The sequence below is a fragment of the Misgurnus anguillicaudatus genome, chromosome 22 (genome assembly GCF_027580225.2).
Source record: "Misgurnus anguillicaudatus chromosome 22, ASM2758022v2, whole genome shotgun sequence".
In the NCBI taxonomy this organism is placed as follows: Eukaryota; Metazoa; Chordata; class Actinopteri; order Cypriniformes; family Cobitidae; genus Misgurnus; species Misgurnus anguillicaudatus.
Genome location: NC_073358.2, coordinates 9,367,517 through 9,390,801, shown reverse-complemented (window position 1 = coordinate 9,390,801; position 23,285 = coordinate 9,367,517). Strand labels below are relative to the sequence as shown.

Genomic DNA, 23,285 nt, shown 5'->3' with positions numbered 1-23,285 from the left:
ATCCCAAGTTTAGTTCAGCTGTAATCAAATAGAAGAACTGTGAACTTGTTTTAATCAGAAAATTGAATATTTTGTATTTATTGTTTATATGGTAAATGTTTTTATATTTTAAGACCGAAGCCAATTTCTTTATTAAATAAAGACGCAAGTACAGAATGTTAAGAGAGGCCAAATCAATCAATCAAAACAGCAATGAAATAAAACATATAAAATATATAAAATATAAAATAACATTAAGAGAAAACCAAAGATGAATGTAAAAGAATGATTTATAATGCTTTAGGTTTAGGGTGTATTTTCATACTTACAAAGTTTAAGTTTAAATGCAAAAAAAGAGGGTTGGAGCCATTAAATCATTGGTTGTGCATTTTGAATTTTGGTAGCAGGAAACTTATTAATTGTGTTAAATTTTCCTTTATTACTATTCAAGTAGTTCAAATAAGATGAAAGAAGATACATGGCCACATTGGGAAAAAATGAATAAATTATTTTGCAGAAGAGTTACAAAAAGGCATTTAATGTCAATAAATGAACAGTTATGGTAAATGTGAAAAGTCAAACACTTGACTTTTTTACGAACATACAACGGGGAAAATATGTATTTGACACATCAGCATTTTTATCAGTAAGGGGATTTCTAAGTGGGCTATTGACACAAAATTTCCACCAGAATGTTGCCATCAAGACAAATATTGACTTCATACAAAGGAATTTAGAACATTTAAGTATACAAGTTGAGTCATAATAAATAGAGTGCGTAAAAACTCAAAGATCAGTGCAGAACATCAGAAGAAAGATTACTTTGATCAAGGCATTCAAATAAATGTACAATAAATAAATAAAACAGAGGATAAACAATTTAACAAAAATAAATATGTAAAAACAGAGGATAAACAATTTAACAAAAATAAATATGAAAAAATATGTAATAAAATAACTATAAATAAAATAATAACTCGCAGTTAAACTTCATTATTTTTATACTGAAATAATTAATTTCACCAAGAGCGTTATTTTACTGAATTCTTATAGGCATCGTAAAAACAAGTTTAGTTTTAATGCTACTACTTTACATTTGTGTATATGAAACAGTTTAAACAGTTCCCTTCCAACCTAGAAATTAAAAAAATGATAAAGTTTGTTATTCATTTTTTCTTTTCATTATAGGGGACATGATATGAAAATCTGACTTTTCCATGTTCAAGTGCTATAACTGGGCCCTCAGTGCTTTTATCAACCTAGAAAATATGAAAAAGAAAAACCCAGTAACTTAGTTTTGGTAAACAATTCTCTGCAAGCACGTGAAAGAATAGGTAATTGAAAATTGGCTCCCCTTGTGGTGTCAGAAGGGGATCTTACTATAATAATACCACCCCTTAATCTTCAACTATCCAACCATGGCACTTCCATTTAGTGCAAAGAGAGAAAGAAAATACTTGACAGCACAATTGAGTTTAAATTTGAACAAACCACCATTATGGTGATTAGTGTTTGTATTTCATCAGCTGGTTTGCATTTAAAAGAACACAGCCAAATACTGCACATTTTGCTCATACCTACAACGTGGCAATTTTAACATTCAATAATAAATTATCTATATTGTATTTTGAGCTAAAACTTCACATCACTGTAAAAAATTTGCCGTAATTATGCAGCTGGTTGCCAGTAACTTACTGTAAAGGATAAAAACCAAAAATGTTTCATGTTCATTTAACTTTGAACAAACTGTTGCCAGTAAATAACATAAATGTAAAATCTACAGTAGGTTGCTGGCAGCTAGTTACCAGTAATACCCAGTCATACTATAATTTCTACAGAAATTTTTACAGTGTACGTACTCTGGGGACACCAAAGATTTATTTAACCAATCTTAAAAAAGTATTGTGAAATGTCCCTTTTAAGTCGTGCACACACCTACAATATCACCTTGACATTTACGCCTGTGTTTTCCATTCACCCACACCAAAAGATGGCGGTAGAGAACAACACAACAACACGAAAATGACCGGCGAGTAACTCGTAAGATATCACGTGGGACAAACATGGCGTCCTGCAGCAGGCTGCCCTTGCATCCGTTTCTCCGTAGTACATCGTTACGGCTCGCCTGTAACAGAAACGTCCAGGTTGAAGCATCGACAGCCGAGAGTTTATATCCGCCAATTCTCCCGTCCCGGACCGCGAAAAGCAAGTCGGCGAAGAAACGGGTTCTGTCGGAATTCTTCGACCAGCTGCGCACATGCACCGCGCAGGAGAAGATCAGAGGGCTCACTCGCGTGCAGCGCAAAAAGTACGTGGTTTATCCGCAGACGTTTGCTCTGAATGCGGACAGGTGGTACCAACACTACACCAAAACCGCATTCGTCAGCGGTCTGCCCGAAAAAATCAGCGCAGCCGCCGAGATCGATGAGGCTTTGTTGTCGGAGGTTAGATCTGTAGTTTGCAACTCCATCCTACAAGAGCACTGGTACATGAAGAAAGGGAGAACCTTCCTCTACAGAGAACAAGAACAAACCGCTGCTCCATTTTTAAGGAACATTGCGTGTGGTCTTAAAAACGTCTTGGCCAAAGAAAATCCTTTGCTTGCCCTTTCCAGTTTAGGTAAGCATGCATTGTACAGCACTGCTGAATGAAATCATTATAAAAGCTAATGGTTACAATAGAAAATGTGTTGGTTTTAATAAAACGGTTATAGTATTTGTGGGTTTTTATTGGACTGATTCCAAAAACAAGCTGCATAAAGGGATTTTGTTTCCTAATCCATAATGTGTGTTGTCAAGAATTTAGCCATTTGTGTTGATAGAGAATGTAGATAAGAGGATTTCAATAAGATGTTCCTTTGTGTAGATTTTGAACCCCATGTCAACTTTTACTGGCTAAGGGGACAAAGAACTATACCAAATGGACACAGGAGAGGACGAGTCGAGCCCATGAGATTTCAGATCGATGACAAACCTCACAGTCAGATACGAATCCCTCAACAACTTCCTGAGGTACGACACAATGTTTCAATATTAAAATAATACTGGGAGGGTTATTTGTGTGTACTTAATGACTCTGATGTAATTTCCTGTAGTTTGTTCCTCTTGAGGCAAACATCTCTGCTGACGTTCCTGTGGTCCAGTTATCTCCTGACCTTCTCCCATTGTTCAGGAGACAGTATGACAACAACATCTTTATAGGTTTGTATCGTCCCAAAAGAGTGGTATACAGATGATAAACCATCAATTTTTAAGTCTATATCTGTTTATTCACCCACAGGTGCCAAACTGGATGATCCATGCTGCTACGGTCACACACAGTTTCATGTGGTGCCTGATCGGTTGCGAAGGGACAAAATGAAAAAGAGAGGACATTCTGACCAAATTGAGGTGTCGTTGAGAGCTAACGGTATCGCCAGCCTGTTCGCATGGACAGGTGCACAGGCTATGTATCAAGGTTAGTATTTCAGTAGTTATGAAGTCCGTTTAAAGTACTGCATCTGTTTTCATATCCTTTAAAAAGTCATATTAAAGTATCTCTCATCGGTTACCGCAAATACCTTATTCCTGTAAGGTTTTTGGAGTGAAGAGGATGTGAGCAGGCCGTTCGTCTCTCAGGCAATCATTACGGACGGACAGTACTTCTCATTTTTCTGCTATCAGCTCAACACTCTGGATTTAACGCACGGATCAGACGAGCGCAATGTCAGGAAGAATCTGTGCTGGGGAACTGAAAGCATGAGTTTGTATGAGAGAGTCACAGATGGAGATGTTGTGGGCTGGAACGATGCCGTTCTTAGGCTAATTGTTCAGTTGATGTTGAATAAGTCGCAGATTTGAAACTCTGCTGAAGTATAAATGTGTATACGTGTAAAATGGTGAGCTTGTAAAAATGCTCATGTTTGTTCTGTATTCAATAAACATAATTTAATGCCAGTGTTTGTCTAAATTACATTATTCAAGTTTAAACCAGAGATTAAAGTTAACTTTATTTGAGTTCCAAAATAAAGGTATTTTAATAAAACTGAAAGGTTTACACATGCATTTCCTAAAAGTCCACTGTGTAGATTTTTAGTGGCATCTAGTGGTATTGCAACCAACGTCTCATTCTGCGTTCAGACCAGCCGCGGTAAAGGCGTGAAGCGCGAGTGATTTTAATGTTAAGTCAATGTTAAGACGTGCGTCTGGAGGTCTTGCGGCGCGAGTGAGGCGTGTAGCGCTGCGCGTAACTGTGGGTTTACACCAGATGCGAGTTCAACGATTTGCGCGAGTAGATTACATACAAAGTCAATGCAAAGACGCGATCAAAGGTGTCCTCGCGTGGGGCGATGCGAATGATGCGATATGGGCGACGCGTTTGCCGTGAAAACACGCGCTATTCGCCTCAAACGCGTCTTCACCCAAATTAAAATATTCAACTCGAGCGAAAAATTCGCATGACACGAAGTCATGTAAATCCCGCGAGTAATCTAGAGCAAGCAACACGATGCGATTGCACGCTTTGCGTTTGGTGTAAACCCACAGTTAGACGCAATTCGGGGGAAACGCGCAAGTTTAAAAATTTGAACTTTGGCGGAAAAACATGCCGCGTTAACCAAACAGGAGCTTCTTCTAGTAGTGACATGATTACAGAAAGCAAGAGGAGTCGCAGAAGCCCCTCCCATGAAGCGAATTTCCGCGTGAATGTCTCGATGACTAGAATTTCATGCGCGAATGAAGCGACTAAACTCTAAGGGGTGGTTTCCAGGACAGGGATTAACTTAAGCCAGGACTAGGCCCAGTTTAATTAGGAAATATAATTAGTTTTAACAAACATGCCTTACTAAAAACATTATTTGTGTGCATTTTTAGGCAAAACAAAGAGCACTGATGTATTTTAAGATATGTCAGTGCAAGTTGTTTTCAGTTTCGACAGCTCTTAAATTTATTTTAGTCTAGGACTAGTCTAATCACTGTCCAGGAAACTGCCCCAAAATGTTTAAGCGGCAAACTAGATGCGAATTTGATGCCTCAAACGCGGCTGGTGTGAACCCACAGTAAGTCCACAGCTCACCCCTCCCTTTCGAAATGCATAGAGAAGCTACGGTAGACACCACAGGACGAACAGGTCATCTGATACCACGTAGTGACAAAACTGCAGAAACATGACTTCCATGTTAAAGACACACTATGCAGTTATTTTACCTTAATAACAGCTTCAAAGTTATTTCGGTCGTAAACAAAGTCATAGTAGGGCGAATCATCCTCCTGTTGAAGCTCGGGAAGGACGCTGCTAGCAAAACCAGCAATGCAAGCTTGAGAGAACCGCCCCTGACAAATCTCGCGACAATCACGACTTGCTTTACGGCAACAATGCCACTCACGTTAGGCTTGTTCGACTTGTTTGCGGTCTATGTTGTTGCGCTTGCTTGTAGTATGTTATGCGATTATCATGACACCGTTGTCAATATCTCAAATTATCAGGACATAAATAAGCCTAGAGGTTGTAAACATGCACAATTTGCAAACTATTATGATAAATAGCAATAATCATGTATAGTGACATTATAACGACCAATGTTAAGAAATAATGCAACGTACACAATTAACTTTGTCACAGTACAGTAGACATTGACTATAGACTGTTTACTTGTGATTTAGCTGCAATCATGTAAAAACGTTATAAGCCAGCAAATGCGGTACTTTACACTTGGAATAAACTTCTTATTATCCTATTACCATAATCTGTAGTTTAGTAGACTATGCAGTAGCCTAATATTTGTATGAAATTGTGAAACATTACCTGGTCATTATCTTCGGAGGTGTACTAGAGTGGGAAATTACGACAGTTGCAAGTATTCTCCAGCCACTCTAGGGGTCGCTGTTTGACAAAAACGTCGAAAATGCATAGAGCGGCTTTAAGAGATCTGTGGTGTGTCTAGATAAAAACGGCTCATTCTTACAAAATATAAACAATACAGTTATATTGATATATATTATAATGTAGTTGTGTATATTATATTGCATTTCTGTCAAGAGATCCCTCCAAAGCAACACAATGCACCTTTAAACAACCATCAGATCACAAAAAAAACATTTTTGGTATATGATGAGGTTTTTAGAAAAGTAGATTCATCATTAGTTTATTATTCAATAAATAATAATGTCCAAAAGTGAATACACATCACTATTAGATATAAAATGCATACATTTGCATTTTGTACGTGTAACATTAATACAGTGAAGAGTACATGACTTATATTCTTATATATGGTATTGCATTTTGAAATGTGAATAGATATTGCTTAAACATATAGGTAGTTTTGGCGAAAACTTTATTGCTGAGTAAAATTGAAAGCTGAGGTTACACAATGTCACCCTTTTTAAACTGCTCGGTAGCAGTCTGTAAGATCATTCATCTATTTCATGGTTCCTTACATCCAACCCCGGAGAGCCGGCGCCCCGCAGAGCCCAGCTCCGACCTTGATCAAACACACCTGAACAAGCTAATCATTGGCTTCATGATCGCTAGAAAATCACAGGCAGGTGTGTTTGATCAGGGCTGATACCAAACTCCGCAGGGCACCGGCCCTCCAGGGCCGGATGCGAGGAACCCTGATCTATTTCAATGAAAATCTCAGTGTTCCAGTTTTCTTTGTCTTGCTGTGGTCTCCATCCCATTACTGTCACCAGTGCTGCAACAAAGATGTGCAACTTCATTGACATTTTCTGTACCATCTACCTTTTGATTTTACCTGGAACATCTTTACTGAGACTTTCCAGGCATTATTTTGAAACATACTTACAGTTTACTGGTTTGTTCAGTATGGACATCATTCTCTGTAAATGAAAAAATCCTTTGTTAATATTTAATGACGATGGAGTGAATGGTAGTAACCGGAGAAACAAAGCCTTTCAAAGCTTCAATAGGGCTTGGGCGTCGTGACGTCATTACTTGTCGTGGCGGCCATGTTGGTTGCCTCCTTTACTGCTGCGCTCCATGCTGCGCTCTGTTTATAGACATACTTTCTCTCAATCGTGTGTCTTAATTTGATTAATTTGTCGTTATTTTTTCAACCATTGTAAACCGTTGCTGTATTAATAATAAAGTAACACATTAAAAGTAATTTACATTAAAAATGACAGGTTACAGAAAACTTTATTATGTTTTATTCAATATCGGAAACCAAACATTAACCTCAACCCCTCAGTAATGTGTATACATGACATATAAATGACATTTATATATACAACAGTGAAGTATTACATCTGAATATTAATTTATATACCTTAAGTCAACATTGAACATAAGGGAAATGTCCCGGTTTACTCGCCCAAAATACGGGAACATTTCAACATTCATCTTTCTGTTGCTATCCCTCTGCTGACAGCAAAAACTGCTGCATTAACTAAGCTACCCAGATAGCAAAAAATATCCGCAGGACTTCTTTTTGCCGCCAGCCCTAAGCTGTCGGCTATAGGTGCGTCCCGCTGGCGGGGATGAAACGTTTGCCGCCGAATACGTCACTCCCCTCCCTTGCGATTTGCCGCCGGCATGCAGCCGGCGGCCCGACTGCTTAATTTTCTCTGGCGGTTGCCTCCGTCTAATAGACCGCGGCAGGCTGGCGGCAAGCCGCTTTGAAATCTTCTCAAAATCAACATTGGCCATTGGAGTTAAAGTACTGACAGAATTTTAACTTTCACATTTGATCGGTTATAAAATCATAATAGCCTATATATGTGAATTATATGAAATAGGATAGTTGTTTTGCTCCAAAGCAAAGATATGTAAGTTATGTTTATACGAATGTGTTTTAAGTTAGTTTCCTTTTTTACACCCTGAGTTCAAGCATGTTTCACGTGCATCTAAAGCCAGTAGGGTTTATAATAGATTCTTGAAGTTTTAGGAAATTACATTTAAATTACTTTTAAACTCTGAAGCGATTATACAGTAATATATGTGAAATATGTCGAATTATTTTATCACTTAGGTGAACATTTGTACATGTCTTTGATTTATGCACTTGACTGGAAATTTCCTTTATGTCTTTCATTATTTTCCAACATCGATTTAATTTTTTTTACCTTTTACATGTACAAGGATTATTTTGCGATTGCGACCTGTACAAATTAATTGAGACAAAAAAGAAAGTGTTAAAGCACAAACAGTGAAGTACCGCCACCGGTCGACAGGGGCAGCACTTAAAAAAGACGGAAGAATTGTAAACCGGAAGATAACGTGTCCTCCCAGAGAGCACTCGGCGTCACACATTTCAGTGTTTGAAGAGAGGATCAAGATACAGATTTAAGACAAAAGTCATCAATTACGATCGTTTAAGTAAGTACATGTTTCATTTTTGTGTAACGCAAGATTATGTTCATGTATAGAAGTTATTTAAATTACTTCGTTTGTCTGAACAAGTATGCTCCCCTAGCTAAAGTGGCTAGCAAGTGTAAGCGAACACATGCTGTTTTGCCTTTGTTATAGTACACACGGAGGTTAAGCAAAGTTCTAGTTCTTTTATTTTTTATTTAAAAGTTGTTAGTAAGACTATGTTTGCTCTATGCTGCTTATCCAGTAACTGAAGTTGTATTAACAATGTAGTTTTATTCATATTTTCTTGCAGATAGCTTGCCCAGAGCACAGCATCTCGTGCACAGCATGAAGTTTTCAGCTATCAAGGTATATTAGGCCTGTGTCTTAGTGTGCAGTGTTTTAACAATATTTAAAATAGTGCTTTTAGTTGTTGTTTTTTTATATATAATGTAGATTTCTAGAGGCTCCAGAATGAAAACCAAGCCCTGCACTGCAAAAAATGAAAGTCTTGCTTGGTTTTCTTTTGTCTTGTTTTCTAGTGTTGGTATCTGAAGGTTCTTAAATTGAGACGCTGACTTTGTGGGCAGGTGGCTTGGGGTATTGGGTTTTGTTTATTGAAATAAATGATGAAAATCGGGAGTTTTTTGTTACTTAAAACAAGTAAAAAAATTGCCTGTGCAGTAAGAAAAATAAACTAAATTCCAGTTTTGAACTTAATCAACTTAAATTGAGTTTATTTTTCTTACTGCATTGGCAGATATTTTGACTTGTTTTAAGTAAAAAGAAAAACTCTTGATTTTTATCATTTATTTCAATGGCAGGACTTGGTATCTTGAGCCACTTGCTTGCCAAGTCAATGTGTCTCAATTTGAGAATTTTTAGATATTTATATTAGAAAACAAGACAAAAAACTAGGTAAGACAATCATTTTTTGCAGTGTGAGGGAGAAGAACCAAGCCCCGAGGGAACGTAGTGAACGAGCAGGTAAGAACATGCATTCTTTCTTAAATTTTACTTTTTTTGTCTGTGATGTAGGTCCAAAATTACCATATGCCTTTCATTTTGTAGCTTCGGATGACAGCGGCTTACTTTTAATGTTGCTTGACAACACTTTGAGGCAGGATAAAATGCTCCAGGAACAATTTGTAAGTGTGCTAATTTTGCCGTAGGGTAATCTAAAAGTAAAATTAAGTTTGTACACTGCATATACAGTCTGAATCCACAGCCTGTCTCACATTTATGTATGAGAAAATTCTGAGAAATGTAATTTGTAACACTTTTTTTGAATTTTCAGCTTTAGAGTATCTTCTCTAATCACCTTTCAATTAATACAACCTGGACTGGTGTAGGGAATCAAGCATGTTTTAGAGACCTGTTTCTGAAGACCATTGTTCAAAGTAAGTTAGATTTTTATATTTAAGTAGATGTGTATGGCCTTACGTTATTCAAATGGAATGACAGTTCTGTATTTTCTACAGGAGCCATCCGAAAGAACCCGGCAACCCAGGATGCCACTGATGGGGCTGTCCAGGTTAATGTTACGCGTAACCTGAAAGGAGCATCTGACCATAAAGGCGGCACACAGCTGAGAGGGACCCACAGCTGACCCCTTAAAACCGAGGCTGACTACTGACACCCCAGCATCACAGACAACTGGAACCCTTTCTTTATCCTGCAGTCAGTAACATCAAGAAGCCTGAAGTGTGACAGTACACTCAACCAATCCACACTTCACTGTGAAAATTACTTTTCTTTTTTTCCAAATTCCCTGGGACCCTGCCTTGATGGCAGCTCCTCGGAAAGATATGGAATGGCGAGAAGGTTTGTCCTTTATACAGGTGCACGAGATAAAGTACTGATCTTAAGCGCCTCATGCTTATACATTACATTCATGTGGATCTTTTTTAATGTCTTTTGTGTCTTTTACTGTTTTTTTTTTTTTAGTCATGTGGATTTGTTTTTTTTTAATCATTCTGTTTATGTTGATGTGTGTTGTGTTATAAGCTACTGGGACCTTGAATTTCCCATTGAGGATCAATAAAGTATCTGTTCATTTTTCATTCACAAGAGACAGATCATATTGCAGCAAAGTAAAAATATTGTGTCCCAGGTCAGCAATGCCATTATAATAGTCTATTCTAGTCCAGAGCTTTACTCTAAATGATTAACACTTATCCTATTGTTAGAAATGACTATTATTTGGTATGCTGGCCATTCTTTGGTACCAAATATCCTCATTACTTAATATAATGTTTACTGGTAGCCTAATTATTTTCATCTTAGAGCTGACCTCTAAATTATTAACAATTGTTGTAAATGTTCTAATTTGCTTGTAATGTTTTTTTTAAACTAGAATTTATTTGAAAACCTGTATGTTCTTTAGTACTTTTTTATTTTTCAGTTATTTATATTTTAGTGCTCTTACACATCATAGTTCAATGACTGTTAATGTACTTTGAAATGAGGAATAAAAACTCCAAATGAGAATTTGTCTGATTTGATCAATTATTATTTTTGATAAACTGCATACTAGATATAGCCTATATTATATATATACAATAAGCGGCGGCAAATCGCTCGAAAATAGCGTTTGCCTCCGACGGGCCGCGAAAGAGCCGCCTTCAATATAAAGGCGGCCGAACGGCGGTTGGCCGGCGGGCCAGCCGCGGATTGAAGGCGGTAGACAGCCGGCTGCCGCTTTTAAAAAGCGGCTGCCGCCGGCGGACCGCCGTCAGACGTGTTTGCGATTACGCCTTTATGACGCTTCTACTGTCGCCAGAGCACCGCCGGTGGTCCGCCGACTCATTGCTATCTTTTGCTATCTGGGTAGTTGTGAAGCTAGGTCATACGTGACTTTGCTTACAGATTGGCGTGAAATCGTGCTCTTACAACAACCACGCTGTTATCTTAAATGACTCTTTTTTCATATGGATCCCAACCGTTAATAGATCCGATTTTGTCCACATACCGGTCCCTGCTTCCCTGTTTAACGTATCCCAGTAAATTACACATACTTTTCCGGATTTTAACATCTTTTTTCTTTCTTTTAATTCTCCCAACTCTGCCGCTTCTCCTCGTTCAACTTGCTGTATGATTACATTCGCGAGGCCACCAACATGGCCGCCACGTCCCAGAACGCAACGCGGCGCCCAAGCCCTATTGTACTACACCCGAGAGGCCAAGTGCTATTTATTTTTTTGCATGCTTGTTTTCTCATGATCTCCACATAACAAAAGTTGTATTCTTGTGATGTGATTAAAGCTTATGTGTATTCGATAGAATGTGTTGTTTTGTTTGAAGACAGCAAAAGCATTAGCGAATTTAGCATGGATGAACAAATTTTACTTGGATCAGGGATTTTAGGGACTGTCTCTAAAGTTACACATTAATATACACAGATATTTTATGAATTTTGAAGTCAAAAATTCTAGCAGTGGCGGGTTTGGAGTGTCGTGTGTGGCTCGTCATGTCAAAATATGTGTTTAGTGCGTCATGTCAAAACACGTCGAAAAGGTTTGCGATAAAAGAGATGCTCACTTAACACTAAACTCATCGCATCGAGCGCCCTCAAAAAAAAAGTCAACGGCCGCCACTGATTTCTTGTAAACACATTTACACTTCAAATACTTAGAATTCATCTGTGAGGATTAACTTGTTGGACAAAATGTGTAAGTGTTATAAATTTTGTTAAATACAGAGCTTACTTTCTGCGATAATCCAAAAGTCGATGAAAAAAACAAATGTTTTTTTTTGCGAGCATCCAGGGTTAGTCTACAAAAATATGTCTATTGTTTAAAAGCAATTAGATCTAGACACAGATCATTACAACAGTGTATTTTTTCAATATAATTTACTCAATAAGCTTATTAAGTGGCAAATTATCCACATTATCCATTAACATTTACCATAAAACTGACCCACAATCTGATGATTCATGGGTTCACTTTGAGATCAACACCACATGTTTGGAGGTTGTGGCTAGACGGAATACAGCTACGACCAAAATCTTGTGATCCTTGCTAGATGAGCGCTGTTTCATCCTAATAATCCTACCCCCAAATTTATCCATAAACCCCTAAACCAAAATTTGGCCGTAGCTGTATCACTCAAACCATGTTGTGAAACAGTAGGTGTTTCTTAATGTCAAGGATACTTCATTGGCAGGACTGGTCCTTCCAAGTCAGTTCCTTCAGAGGCTAGGCGAGGCTCCTCTTTAGTATCGGAGAACACATAAATGGAACAGGCTAGCAAGAGCACATCATTGCATCATTACGTCAGTAAAAAAGTGTGCTTTCGGTGCTGCGCGCATAGGATTGTGGTTGAATTTAGAGCGCAAAGGCTACACATGTGCATCCTTTCCTGGATATGAGATATTTCTTGAACGAAGTACTCAGTCCTTGTTGGAAAATCTAAGGACATTGGAACAGTCCTTTGATGGATGTCGATGACGTAGCATCCTCGAAATTCTGGCTTCAGAGGATCCTTCCTTGGCCCTGTCCCAAATGACACATTCCGAACTTGTGGACCTCTTCAGAGTCCACAGTTTGATAGGGCTGCAACGATTCGTCGACGTTGTCGACAAAAATCGATAATAGAAATAGTCGACAATGAATATCATTGTCGACGTTGTCGCCAGAGATGGTTTTTTTCGACCGAGTGAGGCATCTCTTATCATTACAATCTCTGCCGAGAGTCGCACATGCGCATTAGCTTCTCTGCTCAGCGATAACACACAGAAATGGCAGCGTCCAACGTAGCAGCTGCACGTACCAAAACATCTGAGGTTTGGGAGCATTTTAGCCTGGATACGGCGAATAAAAAGATTACCTGCATGGTTTTCAGAGCAGTCTTTGCATTTCACAACAGCACCTCGGTCATGCACGAACATTTAAAGAAGCACGTCGGACAGTTGAATGAAACAGAGTTTGACTCGCCTCGGTAAGATTTAAATAACATGGAAGCCAATACGTTTTGTTTTGGATGTACATTGTACATTTTATATGCGTATTTTCGCTTTAAAATAAATAAATAAAGGATTTAATGTTATGCCCGACTGTGCCTGACAAAATTTTAAATTAAATGCATGCAGTCTGAAGAAGAGAGCCACGGACGCCTTTCTGCAAAAGAAGCAGACGTGCACCCCACAACAGGCGAATGCCCTCACTGAGTATATATAAATCTGTTTTTTTTATTTTTCAGAAATCTCGTTTTTTGGTTGTGCATTCAAATTAATATCAATTCAACTGCAGTTGGTTTGTTTAGATTTAAACCTTCAAAACTTAAAAAATACAGCATATATATATTTATATATATATATATATATATATAAATATTAGGGCTGTCAAAATAAACGCGTTAACGCAAATTCATTAATTTTATTAACGCAACACGCAATTTCTGTTTGACCCACAGCTGGATGAATTGAGAAGCAGCAAGTAACCGGCGCTGTCTAGATGTTCGGAGCTTTTCATAAAAATAAGAACATTAAGCTCTCGTCTAGCGAATCCAATGCTCTAAATGGTCATTAAACATCTAAAATTATCTTTATCTGCACGTTTCCTGAGAGGTGTACCGTCCCAAATCCATATAAAGCAAAGATGCGTCTTCTTTCACTTTTTAGTTTCGTTTTTAAAGCATTCAGAAATGATAGAAATAGACTGCAGGACTTGCTTGATGTTAAAATAATTATTAAGAGAGATAAAGTTCGGGACCTGATTGATGTTAAAAGAGTTATTAAGAGTGACAAGGCTCAAAAGCGATGTCTGACGCAGACGTCTGAAGCGCATGCACACAAACATGCGAGTGCGCGACCCAGATATATATAGACATCTTACACAAAATTACAGTTTTAAAAATATCTGTTTTGACAAGAATTCACGCAGGTATGACCTATAATCTGTTATATCTGAAGTGAATGTTTGGTTAACTGTTAAGGAAAAGTATCTTTTCCTTAAATTATGTTAAGTTATATTAAACCCTTGCATTAGCCTACAGGATCTTAAAGCGGTCTGTCTCAATGTCAAAATTAAACAATAAAAGAAAAACATATATGTAACATATATTGATATTGTTTTTGCTCTGCGTAAACAGGTGTAGTTATGTCAGGCTTTATCTGATTCCAACAATTGTTCCAATGGTTTTGAAGTTTTTTAATAGAGAATATTAAAATATAAATGACTAATTTTTGAAAATGTAAACAGGCTGTTGTAGACATACATTTTCATATAGCATATATATTGACCAAATCCATGCTGATTAGAGCATTAAAAACTTGAAAAGTGTTACATTTAGGTAAATTTAGAACAGATCAAAATAATTTATTGACAGCCCTAATAAATATATATTTAAATTGCTGAAATATAACTTCGTTTTGGTAAAATCATAGTAGCTGCAATTATTAAAAATGTAAAACTTGTTTTCATTAAATGTAAAAAATGTTCATTGAACTACCCCCTTCTTTCTTGTTTACTATCATTTTCCACAGAATTAAAGCAATCTCATGCTAAATTTTAGGAAAAAAATTATTATTTGATTAGTCGACTAATCGTTTCAATAGTCGGTGACTAGTCGACTATTAAAATAGTCGTTAGTTGCAGCCCTACAGTTTGATGACATCATGTAATGCAGACCCTTGACATGAGTCCAAGAGGGCGCACCGAAGTCGAATTTTGGGACAGCCTCGAGCCGTCATGCCGGAAATAGTTGCCCATCAGTGTAAACTCCTCCCTTCTGTCATCTGATTGGTCTGAATGCTCTTTCGCAACGACTTCTGGGTTGGTAAAGTGCGCAAAGCCTGCTGCAGTGTGGGTGCAAAGGGGGCGCTGATGAGCACACTTCTGAGTGTAAAAATGACAGATGAGACACACTGTAAAAAATACTTTGCTGCCTTACATTTTTTTGTTAAATCAACTCAGATTTACAAGTCATGTCAACAGAGATAAGTTGTCACAACTTATAAAATATAGTTGAGAAAAGTCAACTTAATTTTATACATTATAACAACTCACCTGTAGTTATAACAACTCATCTCTAGTCAAGATAAATAATAGTAAGTTGAAATGACTTGTAAATCCAAGTTGATTCAACAAAAAAATGTAAGGCAGCAAAGTATTTTTTACAGTGTATGGACTCGTAGACTAAGCGAGCATGTGCAATTTAAGGCCATGAGACCGAAAGTCCACATAAAGTGCGCCATTTGAGACAGGGCCCTTGACATAGGGAAACACCTTGTTATGACATAACAATCCTTGTTTGCTAAAATCACGTGACATGTCCAATCTGATACATGCTCGGAACCAATAGGTTTGTTCGACTTTATGCGGGGCCGCAAGAACAGACAGCCGCGCACCGTACTTTGACGTCATCCGCCTGTCAGTTCCAGCGGCGTCGCACGAAGACAAACAAGTAATGATTCGAAACAAACAATTCGTAAACATTTCGAAGCTTCATGAAGCAGTGTTCCAAAAGCGGTCATCCCTTTAAAGCACCTTTATTGGAGTGTAGGCTGCTATGTGTCTAACTATGTAGTGCAACTTTCGACTGCTAGTCATTCAGAGATTATTCTTGACCTTACCTGTAGCTACACAGTCATGGTGCTGAGGTTTATTGCATTTTTCCCAAAGCAAAATCAGAGCGACCAGGACAATGACCTCAAACAGGATGACCAGGAAGGGTTTGAGAGGCTCAATGTAAGACAAGACCTTCAGCTCTACATAAGACTCGGTGGGTTTGATGTCAAATTCAGCACTGCATATGTACTTTCCAGAATCTTCCTCAGTCAAATTCAGTACAGTCAGTTTTGTTTCATTTTTCTTAATAAAGATCTTGTAGTTCAAAGGGTTGGCGGTACCATTAATTAAAATCTGTACAGAGGAAAAACATTAATCATATAAATACAGGCAGATTTGTGTTAGGCTATATATTGTCTGTGTGTAGCTATTGACACTTTAATGTATGGCAGGGCATAATGTCAGATACTCATTTCTGATTTCTTACCTTTTCAGTATAATTTGTTTTGTACCAGCTCCAGGTGTCTGGTGTATATTTATGTTTACACACAAGTACAACCGAATCTCCAATGTAGCTCACTACCGGCTTGTCTCGTTTATCTTTCATTACAGGAACTGAAAGAAAGGTGATTGTGTGAAATCATAAGTATGCATATAATCATTGAGTATTTGATAAACATATGCATACTGTATGCAAACATACCATCTAAAACAAATGTGACTTGTGCATCAGTTTCTCTAAAGATGCAGGAATAATTTCCAAGATCTGTGGCCTGTATTCTGAAACTCTGGAGAAAGTTTAATAATATACAGCATTGTTAAGTCATTCTTGCAATGTCGGGATGGTTTTAAACTTTAAAGTCTTTAAAGTCTGTGTAAAGTCATTTCAGAGGATTGTTTCTACACACATTATAAATTTAAGAAATGTATTGCTGAAACACACACAAGGACTGTGAATGGTGTAGTAATGAATTGTGGACCATTAAACCCCATACAGAAAAATATATATTTTCAATATAGTACATTTCAAAATATAAAAAAAGCCAAAAATATATTTTGAAATATGTTTACAATTTTTTAACCAATATTTTTTGCCATTTTAAAATATATTTAAAATACTTATACATTATAAATTTTATAAAAATAATTTAGCTCTATGTGTTTTATTTGCTTGTTTGTTTGTTTGTTTGTTTGTTTGTTTGTTGCCCCTGTAATACATTTTGAAATATACGTTAAAGGTTACAACAAAATATATTTTCAAATTCAAAAATATATTTAATTAAGCTCTACTTTCTGCAAAATGTATATTTAAAACATTTTTGGCCAGAGAAATATGTTTTTTGCTGTATGGTACAGTTTATCCACATTTCTGTGTTCACGGTATCTACTGTGAACATCCATTCAGCTTGAAAGTTAAAAGAGACGAGTGGGCGTGGTTTCAGTACTGACATAGGACACGCCCCCTGTGTTTGAGAGCAAAGAACTAAGAACACATTCTGACTTTCACAGACTTTAAAGATCATGTTGACATTTTGATCCATAATATACACTTTCAGGAATAAAGGTCACTGGTAAACCAAAGAGTGGATATTTGTACATAAATAGGACCTTTTTAATGGGTACCGTCCCAGTGACAGCTTTTGTACCTTTATTCTGACAGTGTACAGAAACATTAAGCACACGTACGTCTTTTTGAAGATATAATGTTCATTGTCTCTATTCACGGTTTCTTCTGAGTTTTCAATTTCTTGTCCATCTTTTGTCCAGTAACCAGTTACGTAGGAGGGGTTATTTGGTATTTCAGTTAGGTTACATATTAGTTCTATATATTGGGGTGTCAGGATTGCAAGTTTTTCAATAATGGCATGACTTTGACCTCTGTGGTGAGAAATTGTAGTCTTATAAGCGAAACATACAATAAATCTTTATTAAAGCGATACTCCAGCCAAATCAAAATTAACCCATGATTTACTCACCCCCAAGCAATCCAAGATACATATGTCCATCACCTTTCGAAACAAACACATTTGGTTTTTTTTTTTTTTTAGAAAAAATCCTCCTTTATTTCCAGACTTATAGGGGCGGTTTCCTAGACAGGGATTAGACTAGTCCTAGCCTAAAATAAATGTAAGAGCTGTCCAAACTGAAAACAACTTGCACTGACATATCTTAAAATACATCAGTGCCCTTTGTTTTGCCTCAGAATGCACACAAGTAATGTTTTTATTAAGGCATGTTTGTTAAAACAAATTATATTTCCTAATGAAACTAGTCTTGGCTTAAGCTACACTGTAAAAAAATTCGTAGAAATTGCAGCTGAGTTGCAGGTAACTTACCGTAGATTTAAATTTATGTTATTTACTAGCAACATTTTGTTCAAAGTTAAATGAACATTAAACATTTACAAGTCTTTGTCTTTACAGAGTAAAACTAAAAAAACAGCATCAAGCAAAACATTCTGGGAAACAAAATCTGAAACAAAAAACAGAAAAAGGTTGATGATGATTTCTGGTTCCAAGAATGCTTTGCATGAGGCTGTTATTGTATAGTTTTATTCTGTAAAGATAAAGACTTAATATTTTACATGTATTTAACTTTGAACAAAATGTTGCCAGTAAATAACATAAATTTAAATCTACAGTAAATTACCGGCAACCCAACTACAATAACATTGTAATTTCTACTGAATTTTTTTACAGTGTAATCACTGTCTGGTAAACCACTCCATTATGTGAAAAAAACAGGGATCAGGAAACAACTTCTGACTTTGAAGTTGTGCATTTATCCTTCAAAGAGGTAATCTACACGGCTGCATTGATGTGATATTGTATGAAAAAATCCATATTTAAACGTTATAGACTACATTATACAACAGTTCTTTCTTGTTCTCGAATCTGATTGGCTAAGAGGCGTGCAATATTGTACTGATAACGGCACAGTAACCGCTTCACCTTTCTTATCATTCCGCCACCTAGTGAATTGAGGTCCTCTAAACAGGCTCATCTCTGAATGGAAAAACTGCAGGCACACACGGACACACACAACCGCATTGTTTTGAATCACTCTCCGTGTGTCTCATTAGTTCACTAGCTCGTAAATCAGTCTGTGAATCCCCAATCGGAAGTTATTATTCCGTCAAAGATCAGCGCTCTTGGATGTTACGTTAAAGTTAATGGGAGTAATGTCTTGTCACATCGTGTGGACGATTAACACTTGGAAAGAGGAATGTAAACACTCAGAGCTATATCTCTTATCAGAACGCGAAAACACCGTGGAACTGCAGGTAAGCACCGCAGCTTCTAAATGTGGACATTGATCATTTATTTAATCGCGACGTGACTATTAAAACATGTTATGAGATATCGCCACTGGTATATTTATAAGCAGCATGCAAAAACATCTCTCTGACACTTATAAAAACCAGTTTAATATAGTACTGACAAGAACGAAGTCTAATAATAACCGAGTGCTTGTATCGCGTTAAGATGAAATGGTAAACCAATAGTAACATTTATATAAGTATAGTTTTATTAACTTTTACCTCGCGCCAAAACAATAACAACACAAAAGAAACTAAATATGAATAAGAAAACAAGTAATAGTTTTTTCATGACACCAAATACTGCAGATTTGATCTCATTTTGACCATCAAAAACAAACAAGGCCAACATGAGAGCCAGGGAATCCCTGTCAGAGATGTAGCCCAGAGAGGGCGTTGGTCAGCGGGGCGAGTGAACACTGACGTCCGCTCATGCTTTGGTTCTCATACGTACCGAATCTCACTAAGCAAACGTTCAAACAGGCGCTATCTTTACTAATCGACTGTAGATTTAAATATAATACATATATATTCTCGACTGAACTAATCTTAAAACTACACTTTGTGACCAAGAAACGTTAATATAAAGAAACGCTTTTCCGTCCATTGAGTTATTATGAGATTCAAAGCAGCCGAAAGTGTTACCTGTCATTCTGGCCGCCGTCAAATCCGTGGCGGAAGAAGTAGTTCTCAAACAAAGAGGCTTTTAAAATAACTCCGTTGTTGTTTTCTAGTTTTCGTTTTTCAAACGTGTGCCGTCGAACTGTTGTATAAAATCAATATCGCTCTCGGAGTCGTGTGATATAGCTCTATATCATCACGGCTGTGATTGCCTCTGGCCTAATCACAGCCGTGACGATATAGAGCTATATCACACTCCTACTTGAGCGATGTTGCTTAAATAACTAGCTTACAGTAATGATGCCAGAGTCTCTGCGCAATGTACCCATGACAATGCTAAAGTCCAAGATGGGGCAGTTACAGAAAGCTAGTTATTATAGTTTGAAATATGGTTATTTTTCTTATAAAATCGCATCGATTACCCACAGAAGATCTTTATTATCCCATTGGAGCCATGTGGATTATTTCCGTGAAGGATGAATGCACTTTTTGGGGGTTTAAAATCAGGAAGTTGTTCCCTGATCCCTGTTTTCTACCGTTATAAAGCTTGATAAAGCTAGGACATTTCCTAAAATAACTACAAATGTGTTTGTGTGAAAGATGATGAACAAATGTATCTCAGATTGCGAGGGTGAGAAAATCATGGGATAATTTTGATATTTGGCTGGAGTATCCCTTTAAGAAGGGTAATTTCTGTCATTCTTGCATTACAAGATGGTGACCTCATTTGCAATAAGTTTAAATGCAATAATTATATTATGCAGTATAAATGCATTATATTATTATGCTGGTAGGTGGTTAATTAAAATATGTTAATGCATACCTCTGGAGAAAGCTTTTCGAGTTGTGACATTATTTAATTCTGGAGAGGAGGTTGTCTCTGAAAAAAAAAAACATTTTATGTTTTATTTTATGTCATACATGGTGCATATAATATTTTTTTATTATTATTTATTTTATTTATTTATTTATATAAAAGGGACAATGCACATCAATTGACATTTTTTGTTTACACTCAAAATTTAAATGCACAAGAGTTAGCAGAAAAGCTCATTTTCATCTGTAGACCCTAAAGTCAACACAACATCATATTACAGTTAAAAATAATAATAATAATAATTATAAAATAAAATAAAATATAAATTAAAAGAGAACACATAACAAAGATAAAAAAGATAAAAGAGAACGTGATTATTTTAAATTACAATACAAGAAGGGCAGTACCTAAGATAAGGTAAACAAACTATTAATGATTGCAGTTTTGATTGTTTTAAAATTATAGATAGCTGGTGTTTTCTCTAAGCTCAGTAGGAAGGCAGTTCCAATAATTTGAGGCCCGTACTAAAAAAGACTGACCAAACTTACTACGTATGTACTGTACAATATAGTCACCCCTGGTGGCTGTCCTAGTTACCCTGCCAATGATTTCTTTTTGTCGTATAAATTCTGCTTGTAATTTATTAACTCACTATTAACATTAATAACCCAAAAAATTATCATCTTTATTGAAATTATGTTCAAGGTTAATATAAAAATTAGCATTACTGTTTGAAATGAAGCCATAGCTATGCAAACAAGATATTTTTTTATTCTGGTATATTTCAATGCAATCCTATTGCCATTCCTTAGATACTTTGACAGAAGCATTATCATAACAGTCAATAGAAACTGACTGGCAAGGTCATGATGTCAAAGCTGGAAAACAAGCAGCAAATGTCACACTATGCAGCAAACATACATAATAAATAAGACAACAACATACCTGTGCTTATTCTGTCACAGTAGAGAAGAATCAAGATGAAATGCCTAACATTAGCCATTGAGACGAGCACTGTGTCCCTGCAACTGCGCTGTGTTTTAACGGAGGCGAGGCATCACATCAGGCATCACGTCCCATGAGACGCCTCATCACCGCCTCCTTTTACTGTAGCCATGGTGACTTAGCAGGTCTGGCTTGCAGTTTTGCCCTGCTTTAAATTAATCATGAATGTCAGGAGGTGGCCATAGCCGTGCCTGATCAAATGATGGCAAAGCTTGTAATATGAATCTCGAAGAGGTGGCGCAGGGACTGTGATGTGTTTTACAGGCACAAACGTGTGTCTGTGTCAGGTGTTGTGAGATTGTTTTGACCTCACACTGTATGGTATAATCCAGGATGAAGTCTCATAATCTAATAATAGAGATTGGGAGCAGCACCATTTTAATTTGAATTTTTGACATGATCTTAGTCAAAATAAAAGATATCAAGATTATAATTTCACAGAATGTTCTTTACATTAGGTAGCATGAGTTTATGTGGTAAATCACAAAATAAATGGATTTTCAACACTGTCATATTTGGCCTTTCTGATATCAGAATAACAATTAATGTAGCCTTTTGTTTCATTTCAGCCAATATTTCATTATTTAAACTTAAAGGGACACTTTTAAAAATATGCTCATTTTCTAGCTCCCCTAGAGTTAAACATTTGATTTTTACCATTTTGGAATCCATTCAGCCAATCTTTGGGTCTGGCACTACCACTTTTAGCATAGCTTAGCATAATCCATTGAATCTGATTAGACCATTAGCATCACGTTAAAAAATAACCAAAGAGTTTCTATATTTTTCCTATTTAAAACTTGACTCTTCTGTAGACTCTACTGATATTATGCAGTGCCCAAAAATAGTCCCCTGCTATTGAAAGTAACCAGGGGGCTATTTTCGGGCACTGCATTATATCATTGCGCCTCCTGCAGCCATGTTACAGCAGCAAACTTGATTATTACGCCATAATGAGAGTATAGTTCCTAACCATATCTGCCTAGAAAATCGCAACATTTAATTTTCCGTCAGTCTTAGTACACAATGTAACTACAGAAGAGTCTCGAAACTCTTTGGTCATTTTTAGCGCGATGCTAATGGTCTAATCAGATTTAATGGATTATGCTAAGATTTGCTAAAAGTATTACCGCCAGACCCGGAGATCAGCTGAATGGATTCCAAAATGGTAAAAAACAATCGTTTAACTCGGGAGCTGAAAAATTAGCCTATTTTCAAAAAATGTGGAGTGTCTCTTTAAATTGGCCTTGTTGAGATTAATAGTTCTGCGTTGTTTTGAAAAATAGAAGTACAACAAGAATAGCAAGTGCAAACCTTGCAGTGTCATGTCTGTTGTTAGGTCACTGATCTTCAATCCCGTTGCATTCAAAAATATTTTTTATGTAACCGGGTTTGCTCAAAACATGTTTATATATATATATATATATATATATAAATATGACTCATGGCACTTCTTTTATTTTTTAATTCTTACTCTGACAGTATGTGACCCTGGACCACAAAATCAGTCACAAGTCACACGACTATTTGTAGAAATAGCCAACAATACATTGTATGGATCAAATGATCGATTTCCTACCATAAATATATTAAACTTATTAGTACATTGCTAAGGACTTAATTTGGTAAACAAAAGCAATTTTTTTAATATTTAAATTTTTTTGGCACCCCCAGATTTTTAAACAAATCATGCATCAATGGAAAGATTTGAAGATCTTAATTTAAAAAAATGACCTTTGTG

At 36.7% G+C, this 23,285-nt stretch overlaps 2 protein-coding genes and 1 long non-coding RNA gene across 3 annotated transcripts; 2 read left to right on the top strand and 1 right to left on the bottom strand.

Annotated features, from left to right (window-relative positions):
* The first annotated feature begins 1,986 nt into the window (after positions 1-1,986).
* On the top strand, positions 1,987-3,914 carry mrps30 (mitochondrial ribosomal protein S30). Its single transcript, XM_055200777.2, has 5 exons — positions 1,987-2,598; positions 2,845-2,990; positions 3,074-3,179; positions 3,259-3,435; positions 3,553-3,914. The coding sequence occupies exons 1-5, from the start codon at positions 2,043-2,045 to the stop codon at positions 3,816-3,818; spliced, it is 1,251 nt and encodes a 416-aa protein (XP_055056752.2). The 5' UTR covers positions 1,987-2,042; the 3' UTR covers positions 3,819-3,914.
* A 2,138-nt stretch (positions 3,915-6,052) lies between these two features.
* Positions 6,053-21,692, bottom strand: emb (embigin). The gene is made up of 8 exons (XM_055200772.2): positions 21,485-21,692; positions 20,546-20,602; positions 17,469-17,658; positions 16,486-16,568; positions 16,270-16,397; positions 15,848-16,136; positions 6,764-6,797; positions 6,053-6,652 (listed from the first exon to the last, which is right to left on the bottom strand). Exons 1-8 carry the CDS (start codon positions 21,540-21,542, stop codon positions 6,595-6,597), a joined length of 897 nt encoding a protein of 298 aa, XP_055056747.2. The 5' UTR covers positions 21,543-21,692; the 3' UTR covers positions 6,053-6,594.
* On the top strand, positions 7,963-10,761 carry LOC129427455 (uncharacterized). Its single transcript, XR_012365214.1, has 6 exons — positions 7,963-8,295; positions 8,585-8,640; positions 8,728-9,258; positions 9,343-9,419; positions 9,569-9,671; positions 9,753-10,761. It is a non-coding gene; the product is annotated as an uncharacterized lncRNA (long non-coding RNA).
* Positions 21,693-23,285: the final 1,593 nt, after the last annotated feature.